General features: G+C 34.1%; 2 protein-coding genes across 3 annotated transcripts; one reads left to right on the forward strand and one right to left on the reverse strand.

Annotated features, from left to right (window-relative positions):
• Positions 1-2,583: 2,583 nt before the first annotated feature.
• On the reverse strand, positions 2,584-24,684 carry LOC120341692 (cyclic nucleotide-binding domain-containing protein 1-like). Of its 2 annotated transcripts, XM_039410267.2 has the most exons (13): positions 24,300-24,684; positions 23,478-23,664; positions 22,974-23,011; positions 13,700-13,838; positions 11,608-11,774; positions 10,798-10,946; positions 10,588-10,649; positions 5,850-5,925; positions 5,652-5,784; positions 5,108-5,217; positions 3,935-4,085; positions 3,170-3,237; positions 2,584-2,875 (listed from the first exon to the last, which is right to left on the reverse strand). In XM_039410267.2, the coding sequence occupies exons 1-13, from the start codon at positions 24,373-24,375 to the stop codon at positions 2,747-2,749; spliced, it is 1,485 nt and encodes a 494-aa protein (XP_039266201.2). In that variant the 5' UTR covers positions 24,376-24,684; the 3' UTR covers positions 2,584-2,746. The 2 variants fall into 2 exon arrangements, with proteins under 2 accessions (XP_039266201.2, XP_039266203.1); XM_039410269.2 differs by lacking the exons at positions 2,584-2,875; positions 3,170-3,237; positions 3,935-4,085; ... (6 more) ...; positions 23,478-23,664; positions 24,300-24,684 and adding exons at positions 6,264-7,391; positions 7,632-8,318 and having other exon boundaries at positions 10,798-10,873.
• Positions 16,044-19,422, forward strand: LOC144432013 (uncharacterized). Its single transcript, XM_078120016.1, has one exon. It carries the CDS (start codon positions 16,044-16,046, stop codon positions 18,666-18,668), a length of 2,625 nt encoding a protein of 874 aa, XP_077976142.1. The 3' UTR covers positions 18,669-19,422.
• Positions 24,685-24,729: the final 45 nt, after the last annotated feature.

The raw sequence follows: 24,729 nt of genomic DNA on the forward strand, positions 1-24,729 counted from the left end.
GTCTACGGAGAAGAAACAACCAGCTGCTGCTCAGTCCTATTGACTTATCGTCCTGAACTTATTTCAAAAGTTCAAAATACTGTTTAACACATTTTAAAACATTCTGGAGAATCCGAAAGATACGTCTAGTCAAAAAATAATTAGGGGAGGCTTACCATAATGTACGAAACAAAAATCCGCGACAGTGCGGATTGGACAAACTTTGGTTCAGTACCGGAGTAATATATATATATATATATATATTAAAATTTCTACCATTTCATTGCGGGTAGATGCCAGACGCCAAGAGTAGCATAGTGTCTAAACATAATCAAATAATTTAGGTTTGCCACTATTATTATTTTTGTCAATATTAGGCTTGCTTTTGTGTATATTTAAACTTTTTTATACAATTCAGATAATCAAATTATTGCGCAAGGGTTCCTCGAGCCTCTGAATTGTTTCATTGGGTAACCGCTTCACCAAAAAGATGGAAAACTACTGATTTCGACCAGAAGTATTTGTTTGCAGATAGAACTCTTCTTAAAAACTCTTCGATTTGATTTTATCATAAAACTGAAAGAATAAGACATTATTGAACTTTATTAAATCGGCCATCTGGAATCGGAGGTTTTTAGAGGCTCTCCTTCCGCTTTGACAAAACGAGCGAAAGGGCGATCTTGGTAATTGCTAAGAAGGTTCCATTAATCCGCACCCGTAATTTGAACCCACGACAATTCATGCTATTGCATCTATGGAAATTTTTTTTTTACGGATATATATTAGCACCCGCGGATATACCGGTGCAAATGTATGGGTTCAAATGTACATGGGTGCAAATGCACGGTCACCGCTAGAAAAAATGTATCGCCGTTTCAACCCCAACAACATTTCGGCTTAGTTTGAATGATATCTTTGCCATAACCAACTCTGAACCTGACAAAGAGATACCTTGTAGACAAGAGCAACGGGTATAAGATGAAATAAGAGAGAGGCGATCGCGAATTCATGATAGGCGGATATTATAGATGTGTTACAAGAGTTTACCGGTTGCAATGGAGATATTTTCATTTTCGAGTGAGCGTTATTTCACAATGTCGAATTTTGGCATACAAAGTTTAATTCATGATGAAACTGTGGGTGATATGCTAGAAAAATCGACAATATGTATTGAAAATATATCCACATAAATGTAGATTGTTGTTATCTACGTATGTTTGGTCGCCTAATGTATACATGAGCAAGAAAATATTAAAATAGAAGTTCCTATAGCATGTTAGGTTCAGACCAGATTGTGTTTCTCCAGTGATTGACAATGACCACGGATGAATGATATGCGGTCAGAAAATTTAACTATCAAAAAAAGCAGGAAAATTTCTAAAGATCTCGGAATTGAATAACTCAAACTGACGTTGTTGTAGCTTTATGCTGGTAATTATCAATAGGCTCTCCAGAAATTTGCATTTCCAATGCCCCTTTTCTCGGATCAAGAAATAAATATTGAAAACTGGGTAGAAACAGCTCGCTAAACTTCTGCGAGTTTTAATGAAAATTGTCTAAAACGATGTTCCATAGCTATCCAAATTAAATGTTCAAAAATTAGGGCTGCTCGGCGAGCGCTGAGGTGCGCATGCATGTAGCAGATAAAGGAGAACTAGCCACAATTTCATTTTTCGATTGGAGTTTTCAAGCCCATATCAACCCAGCCCAACCAAATACTGTTACCAGTAGTATTCAATGATTGAAGTAATCTGGACTACAATTTGGCAATATTTTGGCATGTCCTTGGTGAATGAAAAGACTTAGCCCACCTCTTCATGCACTCAACTTTGGTCGGGCAATTGACTCTCAATTATTATAATCAGCTTGGCGAAATCATTTTTTTTTGTCCTTATATTGAAAAATAAATTCAATGGTTTTTATTAACCTACAGCATCGATCAAAATTATTTGAGAATTGAACTCAAATCTAATGTGCTAAGCAAACACTCAGAATAACCATATTAACTTTACCTAACAAAGAGGCATTATATGCCTTTTTAAGCATTTTCTTAAACACTATTCACTCTTGTTTGGGAATTTTTATAAAATTATTGAAATGGTGTGGCAAACAATTCTAATTTTTTTTACATTTCTTATCTTTTATTCTAATTTCTTTTTCACGTGATTGTTTATTTATGAGTGAACACGTACCACTTCTTTTTGGCAATATCTTCCATCTTATATTCTGTACCTCTTAAACCTTATCCAAGGTTTTGTTTACTCTCCTGATTTCATAATCAGTTCTTATTTATTTGTTTCTATCAATCATTTTATCGCCGTTTATGTAGTCGAAATAAACCTATCTTATCAGATGCTTTATGCGCGAAAGTGACTCGCGAAATTGGGGAATTTGGCCATATTTCGAAAATATGTTGTTATTGTTGGATTTTTGGGACCGAATTCGGAAATATGTGTTAATCAGCCAACACTATACGAGAGTCGAAGTTGAATGGATTCCATCCTACGGCTCTGGAAAAGAAGTAAATAAACGACTGAAAGAGAAGAAATTCTTATTAGTGGAACTCTCTGGGCCTCGAATATCAACACACACTAAAACAATGTCTAAGAAATTAAATACATTTTATTTCCTGATAATGCAAAAGTAATAAAATCTCTAGGTAAAGACATTTATTCAGGCAGATGTGCGTACTGAAAACATAAATAGTCAATAAGCACGATAAATTCAACCAAATAAATGATGGCTGTTGTGATGAAACATTGAATTCTCAATGAGACCATTTTCCGTACCCTGGGCGTATGCCGCAGTAATTAATGGTTTTCAACAATACTTTATGCTTCAATTTCTCCCAATCCAGCTTCATCTCTTGTGCGATGAAATTTTGTTGAATATCATCCTATTTTATTTAACGAAATGATTATAACTCAATGAGTGAATTTCAATGTTATTCAAAGCATGTAATAATAGCAGTCAACTGCTAATATCTTTTTGATATAGCAAGTTTTTTATGAAACAGCTTTTCCTAGGTAACATCTACCCGAATGCGGCATCTGAAGGTCGGTTATAAATCAAGAAAGAAGACTATTGTCAAACAGTATTATCTATAATCAATAGATTTATGGTGCTTTTTACACATCAAAACCCATTGGCATCAATTAAGTATGAAACCGAAGAAGTCCAGTATACATACCTCAGTTAAATTAGAAAATGTTGGTTTAGAAGATTGGATGAGTAGTGTGCGAGTTGTATCATCAATGTCTTAACAGAAATAAAGGAATAGTTGAATTCCAGAGGAAATTAAGTCAACACCTCAGTTGAATTATTGAGTCACAAATGTTACCGATTACCATAGAAGGGAAAATTGAGTTTAATTAAAAAAACAATGCTAAATGATGAGGTGCGAAGTGATGTAATTATTTACATAATATCCAACCAATTGTGCTTATCTTTAATAATAGAATGTACACAATTCAGGGTTTCCCAAACTGGGGTTCGCGAAAATTTTATTGCCTTTGGCAACGACCTACATGTGTTAGACATCATTTTCATCTCTTACTAATATGATGACGAATATAGGTCGAGATTTGCCGCAGAGTCGGACCTAAGAGTTTGCTTGTCACAAATTGCTTCAAGAAATGAAATTGACCAGTCGGGGAAAAGCTTGTGTTGGAAATGAAACATCCTTCATCGTTGGTTGGTTAGGAACAGAAATTGATACGACATAGGATGGGGGTCCGTCAAAACCAAGATTCACAAACAGGGGTCCGCGGCACGAAAGGTTCAGGAAACCCTGACATAATTAATTCAGACTGGTAGACCAAAATTGTAACCTCGGATGTTTTGGTAAAGCAGAATTTTCCCCTTTAATATTATATATCAAGAAAGCTATTCATCTATCTATTCTATCAGGGTGATTTAAGAAACAGAAAATAAGATGAGGTTTTTATAATTTTACCATTCAATCTCTCCTCCTTTATAATTCCTATTTCAACATCTGTCCTAGCAATAACGGAACAGGTCAGCAATTCCTGCATCAACATACTTGTTTCACCCACAGAATCACCAGTAGTTAGAACCCCCATGCAAACTTGTTTTCTTATCCTCATCTAAATTGATCACATAAAAGGTATTAAGTAAAGATAGTAAAAACGGCGCTCCAGAAGTATGTGTATCAATATGGAGGTAACTAATTTTGTTCGCCTATTTTATATCAAGTTGTGTAAAGGGACTGAAACCTATGGGCAGGGGGTATATTCACTTGGCTAACACAGACAGTCCCCGAACTGGTAATAGAACTAAAATAAGGAAATATTGAGGAAAACGATGGCCTAACCTTAACCTGGCACACATACTACGGGAGTACCGTAAAAACTTGCTTCCATAGCAAAAATCGATGTCATGGTAATTGACAATTATAAGAATCTGCCATATGTCCTATTCCCGCTGTACCACATCTTCTTGGCAAAACCTTCCATCTTATATTCTGTACTTTTTAAAACCTTGTTTTCTTAATTTATCTTAATCAGTTTTTATTTGTTTGTTTTTATCAATCATTTTATTGTTATGCTGATTATGGAGTCAAAATAAACTTTTACTTATACATTGATTATCTCCTCAATCCTTCAAATTGAATATAGCCTATATCTATTATTAAAAAACTTGCATATAACGAATTAGAAATAAAATAATCACCTCTGGTTGTTCTCAGTCAAGTATGACATGGTAAAAGAATATCATCTTGGTACTTTCAACATAACTGGATATATCTTACTGAAGACTGACTTTCGAAAATATCTTCAAACTGAACTTTCAGCCTAAACACTGAAAAATAACTTTCATTTTCTCCATCTGTATCTCATTCAGACTCATTGCTCAGAAAAAAATAGATCAGGATTTCATAGAAATGACATAACCTCAACTGATAACCAACACAGCTATACTAAACTCATTTTACACAGACAAATAAATGTAGCTGTGAGCTGTTACAATAATATATTGCTGTGGAGGTTCATACGACAAAATGCATTCTATTTAGGTTGCACTTAATTGAGACCTTTTTAAACTGCATGAAATGAACTTTTCATTAGTGTAACACTATGCAAATATTCCAAAGTAAATAGGAACAAACCTTTCTATTGTTCGGAAGCGTCTTTACTGCCTCAACAGACTTGAATATTTCACATCTTCCAGATTTAATAAATCCGATGAATGGACAAACCTCACCTTCATTCAGAATAACTGAAGAATTGAATAGGATTTACATATTAATCCCCGTTTGAAAGAAAATCTATAAGTAGTCTCATTCATGCCTTCTCGCCAGTTACCAGTCCATGTTGGGTATGGGATTACTTAGTCAGTTATTTTGTTTCAAATGCATGGAATTGTTGGTAGAGGAAGCCGTAATCGACCAGAGGTTATGTGAACCGCCCTACGTTGCGAAAAAGCAGCAATCCTATTCTAGATAATTATCCCCCACAGGATCCGAACCCACACAGGGTAATCAGAGGTGCAGTGGTGAGCGTATTCGTATCACACCGCCGATTCCTACTATATAGGAAATGGCTAAGGTAGGTTTTCAGCTATTCAATAGAAGATTCTCTTGCTTGAAAATTGATAATGCGAGATAAAAAGATAAAGATTGAGCAAAAAATGAAATCAAAATTCAATCTGACTTGTATTCGCAGAGTAGTGTTGCCATTCGACACATCTTGCAAGGGCTTTTATAGAAAGATTTGGCCAATTTTTATATGAAGAACAGGACTGAATCAATGACATCTTCTTTGACTGTTCTTCTTCCGTGATTTTCTGTAAAATTGACAGAAATTGCAAAATTCTGATGATTAGAGGACTGGAGCTAATAACAAACTTACTGTGATAATTCTTTTGAAGTCATTGCAGGAAATTTTCAAAAATTCACAAGGTTCTCTAGTGATTACAGAGAAAATTCTGAAACGAAATGTTTTTTTATGAATTTATGATTATTTTCTATGATAAATTTGCTAACAGTTATTGTACTCGAAAAAACAATGAAAGTTCAATATAACAAGAAAAACATATAAAATCTAATTCTGTCAATTTCTTTCCTAAAATTCAAATTTATAGGATGGCGCTGTCGAGCGATAGAAACTATATAGAACTTTATGCGACAATTGTCACAAATGCCTAGCTATTTGTTTAATATATTGCAGCAGCAAATTATGTCATTCGATTGACCAAATGCAAAATAGAGCTTTCAGACTGCGATTATTCAGGATATCCCAACCCAACTCAGAAATATGAATACATATGGCAAATGATTTATTAAATCTCACAAAGAATGCAACAAAATATCAGTAAAAATATATTCACATAGACAGCCTTAACAACTTATACCAAAAAATAATAAAACATGGAACAAATTGAAAACTTTTAATAATGAAAATGTCACAACAACACTGTTTGGAAAAGACTTTGCATACCATAAATTGCGGATTTGGCTAATAGTGTATGTTAATTAAATAGAAGTATTATTCAATCGAAACCATGGCTTTTCATCTGAATTATCCTTGAATCCAATGAAAAATTTTTCATGTGAAAAAATTATTCTATTGCAAGGTAAACATAATATATATATATACACCTTAAATATACAGTTTTTTATGCCAATTTTAATATAAAATACATTTTTTTCAAATATGCTAAGATGAAATACAAAGGATGATAAAAGTCGCTTGTATAACTACAATCAAAAGTTCACATGTGTATCCCAGAACTCTCTCATTTCTCATAGTTTTTCTCACTGTTTTTGGAACTACAACATGGTTTAAAAAAATATTTATGAAAGGAGCAAAAATTTTACACCACAGTAGGATTCTCTTTTTGCTTTTTAAAAGCAGCTATATCCAAACTCATTAAAGAATATTATTAGATGAACTCCAAGGTGTGTGGATCCCAGATTGTCTCCTATGTTCAAGATTTATTTTGATTGTTTTATTCAAATAATGTATTTTTGAGCCTGTACTATCTGATTCACTAGTTTGAGCGGTTCGTTGTGTGTTTGCACCAGTGTAGTTAGCATCAGTTGCAGCAGAAAAACGACGATTTGATATTTTCTTTGCACAACACAAGATGCTGTTTCGAAAGCATCCTAAGAGTGCATTTGATAACTTGCTCAAATTTCTGTTCATGTGGGGAATCCTCCAAAAATAGAAAAATGGATTCATGATTGAGTTTATGTTACAGATAACAACCATAACTCGCATAATCATATGCAGTTGACGATCATTGTTAAAATAAGAAACAATGCACAGAAACGCCAACGGACCGGTTGTTAGTAGAAATCCACTTAAGACGATGACCATTGTTTTTATCATTCTCATTTCCGATGCCTTTCTTCGCTTGTGCTTCACAGGTGCTTGTGTTTTAGTCCTCACCTACAAATTATGAATGACGGTAAGTTTATACGAAAAGTACAAACAATAAATTGAACTGTCATTTTACCTGGTTAAAATTAATTTGGTTTCAAATACATATTACAAACTTGTATACACTTCAGGTGCATAACAATATGCATGTTTTACCGAGTTTTATTTAAAAAGAAGGTTCGAATGCATCATAAAGAATATATCAAGATACAGAGTGATACTGGTAATTGAGTACAATATTAAACTCACCTTAGAAAGTAGGAGAATATATATAATAACAGATGCAAGTAGAAGTACGAGAAGACAGATGCCACCAACAAGTAGAGTCTCTGCTTTAAAAGGAGTCATCATTTGTGAGCACTCATCTCCAAGACAATATTCTTGGTTAACATTTCCATTATAAATTCCACAGTCACATTTTTTGATGCAGCTCCAACCCCCCAAAGGTGCAAGGATAAAAACAGATGTCGGAAGAAGCCATGATACAATAATCATAACAGAGACAAGAGTTTTAGTCATTATCTTCTTATAACGTTGATGTCGAAGTATATAGATGTAGCGATCAATTGCTATGCATAGTATACTCAAGGTAGAGACTGACGTAGCAGTAGCTAAAATGCCATAGACTACAATTCCGCTTGTCAAACTGACATAGGAATATACTTTTGCCGATAGAAATCCGATCCATAAAATAATCCCACCTACACACAAATCAGCCAGTGCAAGTTGAACGATGAAGCAGTTGAGGGGTTTGAATTTTTTGGATGGATACTTGGACAAAACAAGAAGTACAAATAAATTTCCAAATATTATAAATGAGCTTTCCACAAGTACGATTGGTGTGCCCCATGATTCATGGTTGATACAAAGATCTGTTTCACTGCTGTTGCTTGAATTTTGTGAAAAATTATTGTGAACACCATCCATGTTTTATTTCTAAATGTATATATAATACAAGAAACAATTCAACTAAAAGTTTGTAGAATTATAAAATACAATAATGATATAGAAGTCACCCTTTTCAACAAAAGCCATACTTTTCCAAGTGTAATAAATAGTATGAGATATTATTAGCAGTTGATTTAACGATCGAAGCAAACGTATTTCTATAAAAGGGATTTTAAATATACATGGTAATTAGTAATGCAAAAACTCAGTAACTGCAATGAATTTCCTTCTTTTCCATTATAAATAAAAAAAAAACTATATTTCTATCATTAATAACAACCTGCGTAACAAAGACAAATTCTACAATAATGCGACAAAGTTTGACTGAACATCTGTGCTGTCTATGTAAATCCGTACTGCCTAAGTTAAGAATAACTACACCATTTGTAGGTTCTTCCTGACCTTGATTAATACTTCCTTTCTACGGAACTAAGGACGTCACGTAATCTACATTTGATAGTTGTTACCAGTGTTACTCTTCCTATGAAACTAAAAATCATGCAACTTCGTACACATGTTATATGCTGCAATCATTTGTTGTTATCGATACAATGGATATGCATGACGACACAACACGACATGAAATCCTGACAAATACTTAACAATAAGTGTCATCTCACAAAAGATATATTCGATAACCATGATACGTGACAACACCTCATCACTTTCGATTGAAAACTATAATTACAATTTCGATGCTGTATAAAAAACCATATCAAGGGTCATATACAATAGGTGACGCCTATCATGATTTTCATAATCAAAACTCCTAGAGAAAACGTTTGCTTAATCATACATCCCTATCAAATTCATAACATCGATGTCACAATCACTTTATTATAAAAAAAACATGTCACCGCAGCAAAATAACAGTTAAATGCATGTAAATGTAACATAGTTGAAAAGTATTTCCAGAAAAAATTGAATATGACAATTTAAAAACAATTAAACAAAATCATAATGATGCTAAACTAGATTCATGGCATGATGTTACTATATTATTTAGAATTCAAAAATAATTGAATTGAAATAAAATAAACAATAATAATAAGTTATGAATATTTATGATTATTCTCCCTGGATCTAAAACTCTTATCTCTGCAAGATAAGTTTCTTCTTCTAAAACTCAGATAACAACTCAACTAATGATCTTTAACATCATCCTCAATTTAGCATAGAAGTCTAGACAATCCTCTCATGACAAATGTTGTTCTCTATTCAATTATCTTGCATAATGTGGTTTATTCAGCTGCTCAAAAACAATGTGGCAATACCAACATTTGCTTCTTTTTCTATTCACGCTTCCTCTTGGGAATCTAACACATTTGACCGCAATAATTGGAAAACTGCCATCCACAACTATGCCAAATCAAATGCTTTTATTGCACTGCTAAGTCAAAACGGGACAATACACTATGTCAGTACAGGAAGCAATTGAAACTTTCAATCATCAATAATTATCCATAATGCTGGTATGTGTACTCCCATGAAAGACTGCCAGTGTTAGGATGTCATCAAAAAAATCAATTGATGTTACAAATAGTAAAATATCAAATTAGTATGAATTGTATTCACTTGCTTCGGTTCATATCTGACATTGAATTAAGTTATATTCTCAAATTAAATAAACGCTATACTTTATTTATCTGTATAAACAATTTGAAATATTTTATTTCTTGAGACTTTTTGCAATTAAGTGAGATAAAAAGTCACAATTTTGAGAAATCAGAATAACTTATAGTATGAGAATATCTACAAACGATACAAAAAATCACAAACATATATTTTTGAACGTTATGTTTCTCAAGAGATTCTGATGGGAATAGTCATCACATTTGTAATGCTCTGATGAGTGAGACAATCATTTAACATAACAGATCATTGTTCGTGTTTAACAGTAATTTGATATATCACTTTTCTCCCGAATACGATAGAGAATTACTCAAAATGTCATGACCCTAATGTTCATGTCATATCATGCATTTGTCATTGCGTGATGGATGTCATGGGAAAATATCATGCAAATAGAATGAAGTATAAAGTTTCCTGTCTGTGACATGAAAAGGAAGTGAGCTTAGAATTAGTAAAAAGTTGAATTTATGAAAAATGATGGATGAGTGGTTCACAAAGTATACGGTCGAACACAATATTAAATCTGAACTACTAGAAGGAAATATTAAATTACGATGGGGATATGGTACTTTAATAATATGAATATAGACATGTAAAATTATGTGACAATAGTAGTAAATCTCACTTTGAATTATCGGATTTTCCTGGCACTTTTTCAAATGTTCCAAAGCAGTCGCTGGCAGTAAGCTGTGGAAAAATGATGGAAAAAATAAGAATCGCTTTATTTTAACAAATTTTACCTAGATTTTGTAGATTTTGCGGAGATTATATAGGAACCATACATTCAAAAATACCTCGCCAAGGCAGTAATCAAATCAAGTCATAAAAAACCTACTTTGATGTGTCTTCTTTTTAGAATTGGAGTTTGCGTCCGAGATAAAATATTTTCCTCATTATCAGACAAACTTTTGAGATTGAGATATGGAAATGCTTGTGGCCTTACAGAGCCTTTCAATATCATGAACAAACCAGAATTCCCAAATACTGCAAAACACAGTTTTATAGATTAAATGAAGTAAAATATAAATGATTTTTAATTGCTTTCTAGCTTAATGACAGGCTTATTCATGTTTGAATATATGGTGCCAAATTTCTTTCACTGAATGACCATGTATAATATAGCAGAGGTCGCTCGTGGGCCAAAAATAAGGGTTGCAAATCTTGATGGGCCGCACATATTTTTTAAGAAAGTTAAAAACCGAACAGGTGGATGATGAATTACATTTTCACACAGATCAGAAGTTGAAATTTTGGACTTCAAATAACGAGTAAAGACTGCAACGACTCGTGGATTCAAGTCATTTTATCAGGCATAAAATTTACAAATAACATTTAATGTGACACCTGTTGTTGCATTACGCTTGATACTTTCTGGACGTTGAGTGACACACTGCATGAAGCCAAGATTGAAACATTTTCTAAATAGGCATCATTTAATCCTAGTTTTGCGCTTGTTTTTTGTAATGTTAAACTATGGTGAAAATTTGCAGCCACCAGTTTGTCACTAAATTTCAGCAAAGCATTTCAGGCCGGATTACTCCACCTGTGGGCCGTGGGTTGCCGTCCCTGCTGTACAGTCTTCTGGAAGCATAGAACAATTTTATGTAAAGTAATTAAAAAATTAACAATAACATTATCAACAAACCAGTCATTCCAGTATCTGGATACACTACATGCGTTGCGGCATGTACGAGTTGCTGTAATATAATTTTCTCATTTTTGTTATCAATACATGATATTAGTTCTGCAGGAGCAAGCTCAAAAAACAACTCAAATACTCTTTTGTGCTCTTTACGACTTCTTTCAAAAGGACTGAAAAAGGAAAGAAAATTATATTATATTATATACCGGTATATATTATATTGGATATTTAGGTATATATAAATAAATTGAGGTCAAAGATTTCCTCATCAGAAATTTAATATATATTTCAATCTAATCTAATAAACTGATGACTGCATTGAAGGAAATTTGTTTGAAGATTAGTATTCTGAATATTAAAATTTCAGTAAAAAAACTTTTCCAAGATGACATGATTTTTTTTACAATAAATTCTCTTTAAATTTTAATTTAGACTTTAAGAAGCAAGAGTTGGGACTTTGTCATAGCAATAGCAAAAGTCAACAAGTCGCAGTTTTGATGCTGTTGAATCAGTTTTTATCCAATTCATTTACTATTGAAAAATTTTATCTGTTGTTTGCAAGACACAAATCATGTTTCGACTTTTCAAAGAAACAAGTCCAAGAGCAACGTTTCATGAGCTGAGACTAAAACAGGATAGGATGTGATTCACATATTTATCCCATGGGAGAGGATAACCGATAATACGGCTTAACCATACGACGAACCACGGCCATCTCGTTCGGTTACCATTCCATGTCGGGTATGGGATTAGTTAGCCAGTTATTTGTTTTCCGAAGCATGGACTTGATGGCGGAGGAAGCTGTAACCGACCAGCGGTTAAGTGAACCACCCTGCGACGGCGAGTAGTCCAGCAATCCTCTTGTACATACCTATCCCCGCATTGGATTCGGACCTTCGAAACCACGCAGGGCAATTAGAGATGCGATGGCGAGCGTATTCCTAACGCTTGGCGCGATGTGCCACACTGTTGCATTCGAAAGAAAGTTGTTAATTGTTGGTGATGTGTACAATTGAAGAATCAATGTTGATGTGCAAGATTATTGTGAACATTCTATTTTTAATATAGTATAGCATATGATACGAGGTATAACTAAATATTTAACCTTCTCATCCCAGAATCATAAAACATAACAATGCTTGACAATGGCCCACTTATGATTAATTATTTAGTTTTTCCCTATTCCGTATCGTTGGTCTACACTGGGGGTGGGCAAAGTTTTTGGAACAGGGGCCAAAATGTTTGCCCACTTAGACTGGCGGGCCATGTAATTGTGGCAATTGTTAACCTAAAATAAAACTAACACAGACTACGATCATAATTTAACAAGCCTATTTGCACCCTACAGGTTTCAATATGCACAATTATGTAGGGCATACAGAGATTGTTAAATACAAAAAATTTATGGTAGCAACAGGCGGGCCAGATTGAATCACTTAACGGGCTAGATTTAGCCCGCGGGCCGTAGTTTGCCCATGTCAGGTCCACACACTAACTTTTGTATACATATTTTAGAAAAAATTGTATGTCTGTGAATAAATAACTGCCTTCATAGATTACTATTGTGGTGTCCTATGATTTTCATTCTAGGCCTTAGTCGTTTCAACCCCATACCGCACTGAAACACCTGAAGTGAACTAAATAAACATTTTTGATGTTGGACAATGCAAGCAATGTATGTTGTCAGGTGCGATGGTGAGCAATGAGCATGTTTTAAATGCACAGCAAGATGCGCCAATCTTTGTTCTTTCGCACATTATTGATATTACTTTTTACAAAACGAGATAGGGTGGATGGTATGTACTCCCGTAGTGTGTGTACCAGGTTAGGGTTAGGCCATAATTTTATTTCGATTTTCCTTATTTTAGTTCTATTACAAGTTCGGGGACTGTCTGTGTTAGCCAAGTGAATATACACCCTGCCCATAAGTTTCATTCCCTTTACACAACTTGATGTAGTGTTGGCGAACAAAATTAGCTACCTCCATATTGGTACACACCCTTCTGGAGCGCCGGATAGTGTGCACAAGACTTTGAGTGAAGGGCAAAAGGGTGTACAATTTCAAAGATGTTGACAAGCACTGATCTAGACTCACAATTTTAATATTATTTGATGTAATTCTGTGACCAGTTCTTCGCGATGCAGCAATTCTTTTGAAGTACTACTTGCAGTACTTGCTCTTGCATCTTCACTTGCATCTTGTTTCGCAAAAGGGTCAGTTTGAGTTTCCATTTCTGTAATAACACAAAAACAATAAAGAGGGGAATAGAATTTTGACACAAGATAAATCTAAATCTGGCACAACTTTGAAAACCTAACATATCCAATTAATGAATGAAATAGGGAGTTTAATGAAGTGGTGATTGACATTCACATTTCATACACTCAAACAGAAGACTATGAATCATGAATCACATAAGACTAATTAACAAAATTAGGCTTCACATACTGGCTTTTGTTCAATATCAAAACCTACATTTTAACCTTATGTAGGCCTATGCAATATTCAATTTTTCAAATGATACTTGAATTTGTATTTATGATTTAAATACAGTCATATCTACTACTACAGTACAACCTAATAAAGAAGCAAAGAGTCCAAAATAATTCAGGTTAAGGTTTCTAGATTTAAATTACATAATGCGAATACAAATCCATAAATTTAGTTCGAAGTAAATACTACAGTGTTATGTTCTGCTACGTTGTGTACTTATATTATATCTGGCTACTTCTAATAGCACTGACAGACTGATTTACGATTCAGTATGTTGTATTGCAGAAACTTGTATTTGTTATTCAAAACATTACACACAGATTATATTGGATACAGAAGCACACACGACGCTAGCTGAACATAGAAAACTAATCGTCAACTCTAGGATGACCTTTCACCCTAACTGATAGTTGCCATACATTACATCCCTTATTCTTTCAGTAGAAACATATACACTTACACTGAAATAAAAAGAACACAACACAACGAAAACTTGCATGCACAATGCTATTAAAGATTAAGCCTATTTGGAGGATGTATAATCCAACCACGCCTAGTAACATAGTATCTGTTATCTCTCTGATTATTTCGCAATGTAGCATTGTGGTTATCTGTTGCTCTGTGCCTATTATTAGGAGGTGGGCTGTGGGTATTTTCATTATCAGAATCAACATGGGGATCATAATCAGAATCATAATGATGAGCATTTTTATTGGCAATGTTTGTAGATTTTCTAAGATGCTTTCTATTCCTTCTGTATTTTCTTCCATTCGATTGAACAATATATGATCTTGGGTTTTGATGATGATCAATTATAACAGCAGGTTTCCATTGTTTAGAACCAGGTAATGGTGACATCCTGACATCATCTCCCTTTTTCAGTTCATTATGCTCTATCATACTTGATTTGTCATAATAGTATTTTTGTTTGGCTTTCTCTAATGCCATTCTACGTTGTACTTCATTTCGATCAAAAAATGATGGAGCGAGCAAAGCAGTAGCTATGGGCAATGTATTTCTTGTGCGTCTACCCATCAGAAGTTGTGCAGGTGATAAACCAATTCCTTCCAGTGGAGTTGTTCTATAGTCAAGTAATGCAAGATGCTTGTCTTCACATTTTCTCCACAGATTTTTGACAGTTTGAATACATCGCTCTGCTTCTCCATTACTACTTTGAAAGTACGGGCTTGACATTTTATGTTCAATACCATATGCTTTACAAAACTTTCTGAATTCATCAGAATTATACTGACTTCCAGTATCAGAACGTATTAAGATTGGTATTCCATGTCTGCAAAATTGAGACTTCAGAGCATTTCGCCGGATGAGAACAGAAGGGGCCTAAGTCACATTTTTGCAAAATTCACTTTTTTCAATATTTTGGGGTTTTGAGCCATGCTCTACAAGATGGTGGTCTTGAAATCCTGAATTTCTCAATAATAAAAATTTTAGCTGGACTTAGGAATGCTATAATCATAGAGGTGTTGAGAACAGAACAGGCCTATGTCCAATATGCTGGACTTAGGCCCTTTCAGTCCCACATATTTACTGTCAAAATGAACATAGGCCCATTCTATGGCAAAGTTTAGAATCAAGTAGTCCCAAAGAACATGAAAAAATAAATATGATTGTCCTGATTGGCTGAAACAAATTATTCATTGTGATGAAGACAACTGATAAAGCATATTGCAGTTATACTTATGAGCATGTGCTACAGGAAACAGGTTACTAGAGGTAGCTTACCCTGGAAAGTTAGATATTAAATGGGATAAGAGCCTTGGTATATTGAATAGCAGGCTTTAAGTATAACTGCATAATAATTTAAAGATTATAAATATTAAATTGTGTGCTATTTAGTAGTCTTGTATGTATTAAATTGTGTTCTACTTAATAATCTTGTATGTTTAACTTTTCCCAAAGCTATATACAATTTATCAGTGAAGCAATGTTAGGTCCTGAATCTGAATTCCCCTGTGGCACACGAAGTTGGGATAGCACTGAGAGTCAGATTCTGCAAACAGGAAAAGAAGTTTATCTCCCTGCTACATATTTCGATAATGAACAGCGTGAATACAGTAATAGTTTACCATATAAAGATAAGACGCTGTTAAAAGGAGTGATAGTTTGCGTCTACTCCAACACTGTTCGAGTCAAATTTTTTATTGACAATCAAACAACTTCAGTTCCAAAAAATGCTTTAAAACTTGATATCGGTGATGAGGAAAAAGATTTTGTCCTTGTTGAAGCTCAAAATTCTCAAAACGAAGACCAGGAAGAAAATTTATCAGATGAATCTTTTGAATATTATAATGATGATTCAGATAAAGATCCAACTTATAATTATGAGAAGGAAAAGTCTCAGTCTATGCCATGTTATTGGACGGCTCAAAACAATGAATCTGACAGTGATAAATCAAATTCCACAGTACAGCACCAGGTTGACATTTCAGTCGTCGAAAGTGAAGAAGTAATTCTATGCTATGAAAGATATCCCATATTCAAAGCAAAGTGTAGAAGTGTTCACTGTGAGGATAGACAAGGAAGTTTTTTTATAACTAAAGTGTTCCAAACTGCGATCCATTGGCCATATTTTAACCTTGTAGAACACAAGGAAGGTACTGCCATCACATGGAATCTGTGTGACATAAATAAGCTTTGTGACCAAACAGAAAATCAGGTTAATGAACAGTGTTCAACAGACTGGATAACACCTACTCCTTTGACAGAAAGAAAAAGAAATATCTCCAAGTGGCAGAGAAATATTAGGAAGGAAGCTCGAATGCATGGACAGTCTTACCAATACAGAACAAAAAATAAAGAAATTAGATTGATGCCTAAAAGAGAAATAAAGAAAACATGTTCTAGTTCATGTAAAAAAAAGTGCAATGAAATATTTTCTGCCAAGGACAGAGAAGTTTTATTTGAAAATTATTGGAAATTAGATAACATATTGTCAAAAAGAATTTATATTACGAAAATGATTGAAAAATGCAAAATTAAAAGAAGCAGATTGAGACCAGATATTGAAGTCAGACGCAAAAAAAGAGATGTTAGTTTCAAATATTTTCTTCAGAAGGAAAGTGGAGATCAGTTTGAGGTTTGTCAGACATTTTTCCTCACAACTCTTGATGTTTCAAGAAAACAAGTTAGAACAGCATTATCAAAAGAATTTATTGGAAGTGTTGAAAATGATATGCGTGGTATAACTGTACCCCATAACAGATTTGATCCAAAAAAAGTGGAAAAGGTAATTGAACATATTTGTATGTTTAAGACAGTTCAAAGTCACTATGTTCGAAAGGAGTCTAAATATCAATATTTGCCTCCAACATTAGATGTGGCTACTATGCACCGTATGTACATACGATTCTGTGCAGAAAATAACATTGAGAATCCCTTGAAATACGAAGCTTACTTGTCCATTTTTCATGATAATTTTAATATAAAATTTCATCAACCCAAAAAGGATCGATGTGACATATGTGATGCATGGGACAATACAAAAGATTCATTGAGAACTACCGAAATAGTAAAATCAAAGGCAGAACATGATCAAGAAAAGAACTTGAGCAGGGTGTTCAAAGCACAAATAAAAGAAAAAGCACAAGACAATAGCCATATTCAAGCATCAGCATTTGACTTTCAAAAAACACTCCTGGCACCTGCAGGAGAGAGTTCCTCATTTTACTATAGCATGAGACTGCGAAACTACAACTTCACAGTTTCGGACATCTCGTCTTTTAAAGAAGTTCATTGTTACTTGTGGAATGAGGAAGAAGCAAAAAAGGGTTCAAATGAGGTGGCGTCTGCACTGTTGCTCTACTTGAAGTTTTTACAAAAAAAGGGTGTGAAGAGTGTGTACCTTTTTTGTGACAGATGCGCAGGACAAAATTGCAACCGCATGGTATACATCATGCTATCCCTTGCCCTTAATTGGTTTGGATTTTCAGATATAACGTTAAGCTTTTTTGTTACAGGGCATAGCCAAAACGAGAATGACTGTGCACATTCTCTTATCGAAAAAGAGTCAAAACGGCTGCATACCTTTACCACCGATCAGTGGGAATCTGTCATCGTACAAGCATTGACTAAAGGGAATAAAAATAGAAATATAACTATGACTAGAATGTCCCATAGTGATATCCTGGATTTCAAATTTGGAGAAAAACTCACCATGTTTCAAGACGTTTACAAATCAAACCTAAAAGTGAATGGATCAAAGATCAAATGGTCTAAGATCATGCAGGCCAAGTTTTCTGGTGAAAAACCTGATAAGTTTTTCTTCAAGTACCTTTATGCAGAAGAAGAATATCAGGAAGTTTCATTCATAAAAAAAGTGAGGTTGAGTCGAAGAATTTCAGGAACCCTGGATATGTTACCCAGGATGAATGAAATGAGGCGAAGCTACAAAAAAAAACCGGGAATTACAATGGAAAAATATGGTGCCTTAATGAAGCTGTGTAAAAAAAATCTCATTCCACCGCAATACCATACGTTCTACGAGAGTCTCACCATTCAAAATGATGAAACAGATGAATCAGACAGTGATGATGAATCTTCCTCTATTTAGATCGATTCACCAGTTTTAAAGACACAGGGTTTCAAACCCTTTGAATTGTTTTTTGATTTTTCATATTCAGTTTCTTTTTTATTCCTTTTTTGAAAACTTCACATTCAAAATTGGTCTAATTTTGTAGTTCGTTAGTTGTTCTGTTGTTTTGATTCAATACACAAGACAAAAACAACAACAAGGCTGCTGTGAAACTGAGGCATACTGGCATTAGCAAGCAGAGATATGTTAGGCCAACAGACCTAAGTCACAATTATAGGAATTTGTGTAGTGTATATTGGGCCTAAGAACCAATGGGTGACAGAAAGGGCCTAAGTCCGTCAATTATCACTGAGAACAGAATAGGCCAAATGTCTTTAGGGGGGTAAAAAATGAAAACGAATCGAAGTTGAAGTGCCAAAAGATGTTGATTAAAAAGCTATTATCAGGGACCTTATCCTAGCCAAAGCTCAGATCTTCACTGAGAATACATAACTAGATATTCAACTATGATAAAATTCAAAACTGTTTTTTGCGATTTTCTCAAAACTCAAAAATGTGACTTAGGCCTGTTCTGTTCTCATCCGGCGATTTATTACAGATTTACTTGAAATATCACGAAGCTCGTCAACTTCAATGAATTTAGAATAATAATCAACTGTTATTATGTAATTTCTTGCCTCAAATTCAAACAAATCAGTTCCAATTTCTTGATATGGCAATGTAGGCGGAATTGATGGATTAAGTGGTTCTTTAGAAAGTGCTTTCTGATAAGTTGCACACTTTGAACAATTTTTTACTAACTGTTCTACATCAGAGTTCATTGATGGCCAAAAGAACACCTCACGAGCTCTTTGTTTACATTTAACAATGCCCAAGTGTGACTCATGAACAAGTTTGAGAACATATTGCTGCATACTGGGGGGAATGACAATTCTCATACCTTTGTAGATAATGCCATCTAAAACAGCAAGTTCACTGCGAGAATCCCAGAATGGACGAAGTGAAACATCCAATTCTTTTCTCGTGTCTGGCCATCCATTTTGTATGGTCAATTGCAGAAAGCTGAGCTCTTCCTTTCTCAACTTTTGTAATTCCAAGTACTTTTCTTTGGATACTGAAATAAAATCCATCATATTTATATATTCCAATCCATAAATTTCTGATGACTTATCCGTTAAGAAGGCTCTAGACAAAGTATCCGGTAAAATCATGTCTACGCCCCTTCGATACTTTATTTCCAGATCATACCATTGCAAATTCATGAACATTTTCTGTAACCTCATTGGTATTGACAACCAAGGTTTCTTTGCAATCATTTCTAGAGGTTTATGGTCATTGTATACTGTGACTCTTTTTCCAAAAATATAGCAATGAAATTTCTTACAAGCATGGACAATTGACAATAGCTCTTTTTCTATCTGAGCATATCACTTTTCAGTATCAGTCATTGCTCTTGACGAGTAAGCAATTGGTCGTCCATCTTGCAACAGAACAGCACCTAGGCCATTTTGACTAGCATCACAATGAATTTCAACTGGTTTTGTGACGTCATAGTATTTCAGAACAGGCGGTTTACAACAAAGTTCTTTCAATTTACAGAATGCCTCTTTTTGTGCAGATTGCCAACTAAATTCAACCTTCTCTTTTAGCAGTTCTCTGAGTGGTGCATCAACTTCACTAAATTTCGGTATGAATTTTGACAAATAGTTCAGAAAAGACAGAAATCTTTTTACGTCAGACTTGTCTTTTGGTTCTGGCATGTTGCGTACAGCTTGAACTTTTGCAGGATCCGCTTTCAAACCTTCAGAAGTTAATAAATGACCAATGTATGGTACTTCATTTTTTCGAATCAAGCATTTTTTGAAATTCAGACTTAAATTATAGCTTGTTGCTTTTTGAATAACCTTTTTCAAGATCTCATCATGATGTTTAATATCCCGTCCAGTGACTAGAATATCGTCCATTATAGCAACAGCTCCAGGAATGTCTTCTAACATTCTATCCATAATTCGTTGATAAATTTCTGGACTACAAACTAAACCATATGGAAGACGTAACCAACGATATCTCCCAGCAATAGTATTGAATGTTGTTAAAAATGATGATGCTTCATCCAGCTTAATTTGCATGAATCCATTCTTTGCATCTAGTACAGAAAATACTTTAGCATCTGGTATATCAGAAACTACTTCTTCGATCGTTTTCATAGGATGATGCTCTCTTTTTATTACTGTATTAAGATCGGATGGATCAATACAAATGCGCAATTTATCTTTTCGAACAGACACTACCATTGAACTAACCCATTCTGTTGGCTGTTCAACCTTAGTAATGTGGCCATTTCTTTCCATTTCATTGAGCTTTTCAATTATCTTTGTTTTCAAAGCAACTGGTTGTCTTCTGGCTGCATGTACAACACCTTTAGCATTCGGAACAAGTTTGATAGTGTACTCTCCAGGCAGTGTACCACTAGTATTTGACATTTCAGGAAATTCTCTGAGTGTTTCATTTGTCAAATCAGATGTTATATCTAATGGCTGTAGTCTTGAGATCAAGTTCAGCTCTTCAGCAAGATCTCCTGATATAACATTTTCTTGTTTAAATTTCACAATTTCAAATGTAGCTTTAACATTTTTATTGTTGTGATTGATATTGAAATCAACTGATGCTACTGGTTTAAAACAGTGATTTGTGTAACTTCGCAGCAATTTAGTAGACTTTTTCTGTATGCCTTTATCTGACATATTATTGTAATCTGACAGAGTTATTGTATTACAACCAGCTCCGGTATCAATTCTAAAATTCAGTGGACTTTTGTTTAAGAACAGTGTTACATACCATTTTCCATGGCTATGCTTTTTGTAATTCAATGCCTGTAAGTCAACAACTTGTGGTTCAGATTCCATTGAATTCATTGACGATATTTCATCATTATTTTCAGATGTTGTTTCAGATTCTGTTTTGACAGAATTTATTTTCGTACGTCGACGACAGACTGCTTTCCAGTGATTAGGTTTTTTACAGTAAGAACATTGTGACCCAACTGCAGGACAATTACCTTTATAACGACTGTGTGAAATATCGGTTCCACAGCGAGAACATTTCTTGTCATATTTGCGGTCAAATGATGCATTCTTTGATTTTTGCTTCGTGTCCGAATAACTGAAATTTGATTGACGATAAGGATTTTGAGCAATTCTGGAGACTGAAGAATCCTCTTCATCTCGTACTATACGTATTTGCTTTTTTGCAAGTTCATACTGCTGACCAATTTCCAAAGCTTTAGCTAGTGTTAGATCTTCTCCTTTATCTAAAAGTCTTTCTTGCAGTTTTTTCTCATGCACACCATCAATAATACAGTCAATTAGAATATCATCTGAATCAGCATATTCACAATCCATTAGAATGATTTTCAAATCTTTAACAAAGTTGTCAAACGATTCTGATGAGCCCTGTTTACGTCGCATCAATTTATGTCGATTAATTCTTTTATTCTTTCTGGGTCTCACATATTTCTCAAATTTAGCCAAAACAGCAAAAGGATCTTTTTTCTCTTCTTCTTCCCAAGTCAGAGTTTTGTAGATTTCTCTTCCTTCATGCCCTATCCATGTTCCAAGCCATCCGGCTCTCTCAGCTGCAGGCAATTTGGCTAACGGTCCATCAAAAATAAGCTGAACATGGGTTTTGAATCTGCAAAATTCTTGGTACAGATCATGACTATTCCAGTCAATCATTGGATGATCAAAGTTATTTGACATTGACATCTCGGATTCAGTTGCAGATAAACAGATTTGAGTTTCAATTCAGACTCGACGGTTTTTTCAGTTTAACAGATTTCAGACTTTATCCAGTCTTCTGACACCATGTTAAGTTCTGCTACGTTGTGTACTTATATTATATCTGGCTACTTCTAATAGCACTGACAGACTGATTTACGATTCAGTATGTTGTATTGCAGAAACTTGTATTTGTTATTCAAAACATTACACACAGATTATATTGGATACAGAAGCACACACGACGCTAGCTGAACATAGAAAACTAATCGTCAACTCTAGGATGACCTTTCACCCTAACTGATAGTTGCCATACATTACATACAGGGAAAAATGTTTATAAATGTATATTTCGATTGTTATTATACTAATGCCATAGGTCAAGTATGTATCTCTTTGATTGCTTTCAATCATTTAAATCTGCTCTCAATCCTTTCATCTCTAAAAATTATATTTGGAGGGCAATTAACACCTATTATTTTATTACTATATTATTACACCAGGTATTATTTTTAATCAACAATAACAATAATAAATGAAAACTAACTTGCTCTTGTTACTCCATGCCTGGACTTCGGTTTCTGTCTGTCAATAGAAAAATAATGTATAAAAATAAAAAAATAAATTTAATTTTATAAGTGGCAATAATATTAGTTTAATATATATAAGTGTTACAGAATCAAAAGATTAATAAAATTACTGTTTTAGCATTTATTACAATTATTGTCGTATTACTTTTATCAATCACATTAACATGATAAGTGACTGAAACATATGGGATGTTCATTGAGCCTTGTATTGAATTTGAATGAAAAACTTTGATGAACTTTGTGCAACAAATAAATGTATAAATTCAGTAAGAGAAATTGAATATAAAATAATTAAAATAAACAAACAACTGACTTCATGACAAAATTAAAATCAGGACTTTATATTGCAACAGAATTTGTATGATGTCAACAATTCATCACCAACCAAGTGTTTCACAATCTACAAATGTTTTAGGGAGACCCAAAACAGACAGACTATTCTTAGTTTTCAATTTACTGACCCATAATATGGATGTGACTGTAGAAAACTCTTGGTTGGTCGATTTGGAATTCCAGGTTCAGTTCTAGAAGGTCGAATAAATATTGACGGATATGTTGTCATGAAAAAATCATGTTCAGCTTCATTATGTGTTGTTACATTCATAGCAACCATCTTCAACTGATCGTAGTCTATTTCTGGAGAATGTGCTTAAGTAAATAATTTATTTTTTTAATTTATGGTTGTACAGTTAAATCTGTATGAGTTTTAAGGATGTGACAACACTAATTTCTGGTCCCGTACTTTCGGACCGTATCAACAGAGCACTGCACCATGAATCATTACCAATTGAAGAAATAAAATAATCGCCTAGGTGCTAATTTTTTTCCTCTAGAGGAAAGTCAACCATGTCTAGTTCGACTGTGGGCAATAATCATATGAGATGACAGTATGGATTAACCCATCACATTATCAACTAATTGCTGTTCATTACAAATGCAGAAATGGACAAGTTAGTGCTGGTATAATATGATAACTTAGTTGATTGTTGCTGCCCACTATAAATGGCTGGTTGTTGCTATAAAAGTGTACACCTTACTGTCTCATATGTTTCATTGTAACCAGCCAGACTAACGTTCAAATTAGGCCGCAAAGGTTTGTTTACCTTACAGGTTTAGTCATTGGACAGCGCGAATCACATGGATATTCAGATATTGATGTAAATGTAAACGTTGGAACAGCAAACAAAAGTTACCTAAATTTTAGAGAAATTAATCGGATACAGGTAGTCATTGTTGTAAAATATCTTATTGCTATATTCTGATATTACTTACAAAAAACTCACCCATGTTGATTATCTTCAAGGCACATATCCCAAGTTTTGAAGTTACCAAGTCTACCAAAGGAAATCGATGATGCATGAAATTATCGTCGCCATGGGAGATATTCAATGGGGCAATTGCAATTCATTCAATCCTGTTATCGCTGCATCTTCTGTTTGTGATATTAATCGTGATAATTATTAATAGTTCAGATGCAATTTCGTTCCAGTCTGTTGCAGAAATCGAAAAGCGGGAGAGAATGTACAATCTACGAAATTCCTGCTCAATCTTCATTTTTTCTCTCTTAATTAAAAAGTCATTGAACAAATTTTGTTGAACATATTGAATAGGCGTCAGTTTTCTAAATGAAACTTCAAGTCCGCCTCAAAACCAACTCCTCCGGAAAATGTAGAAACAACAAACGTTTCAAGGCTTCAATTTTAAATAAAAGAT

The sequence above is a fragment of the Styela clava genome, chromosome 14 (genome assembly GCF_964204865.1).
Source record: "Styela clava chromosome 14, kaStyClav1.hap1.2, whole genome shotgun sequence".
NCBI lineage: Eukaryota > Metazoa > Chordata > Ascidiacea > Stolidobranchia > Styelidae > Styela > Styela clava.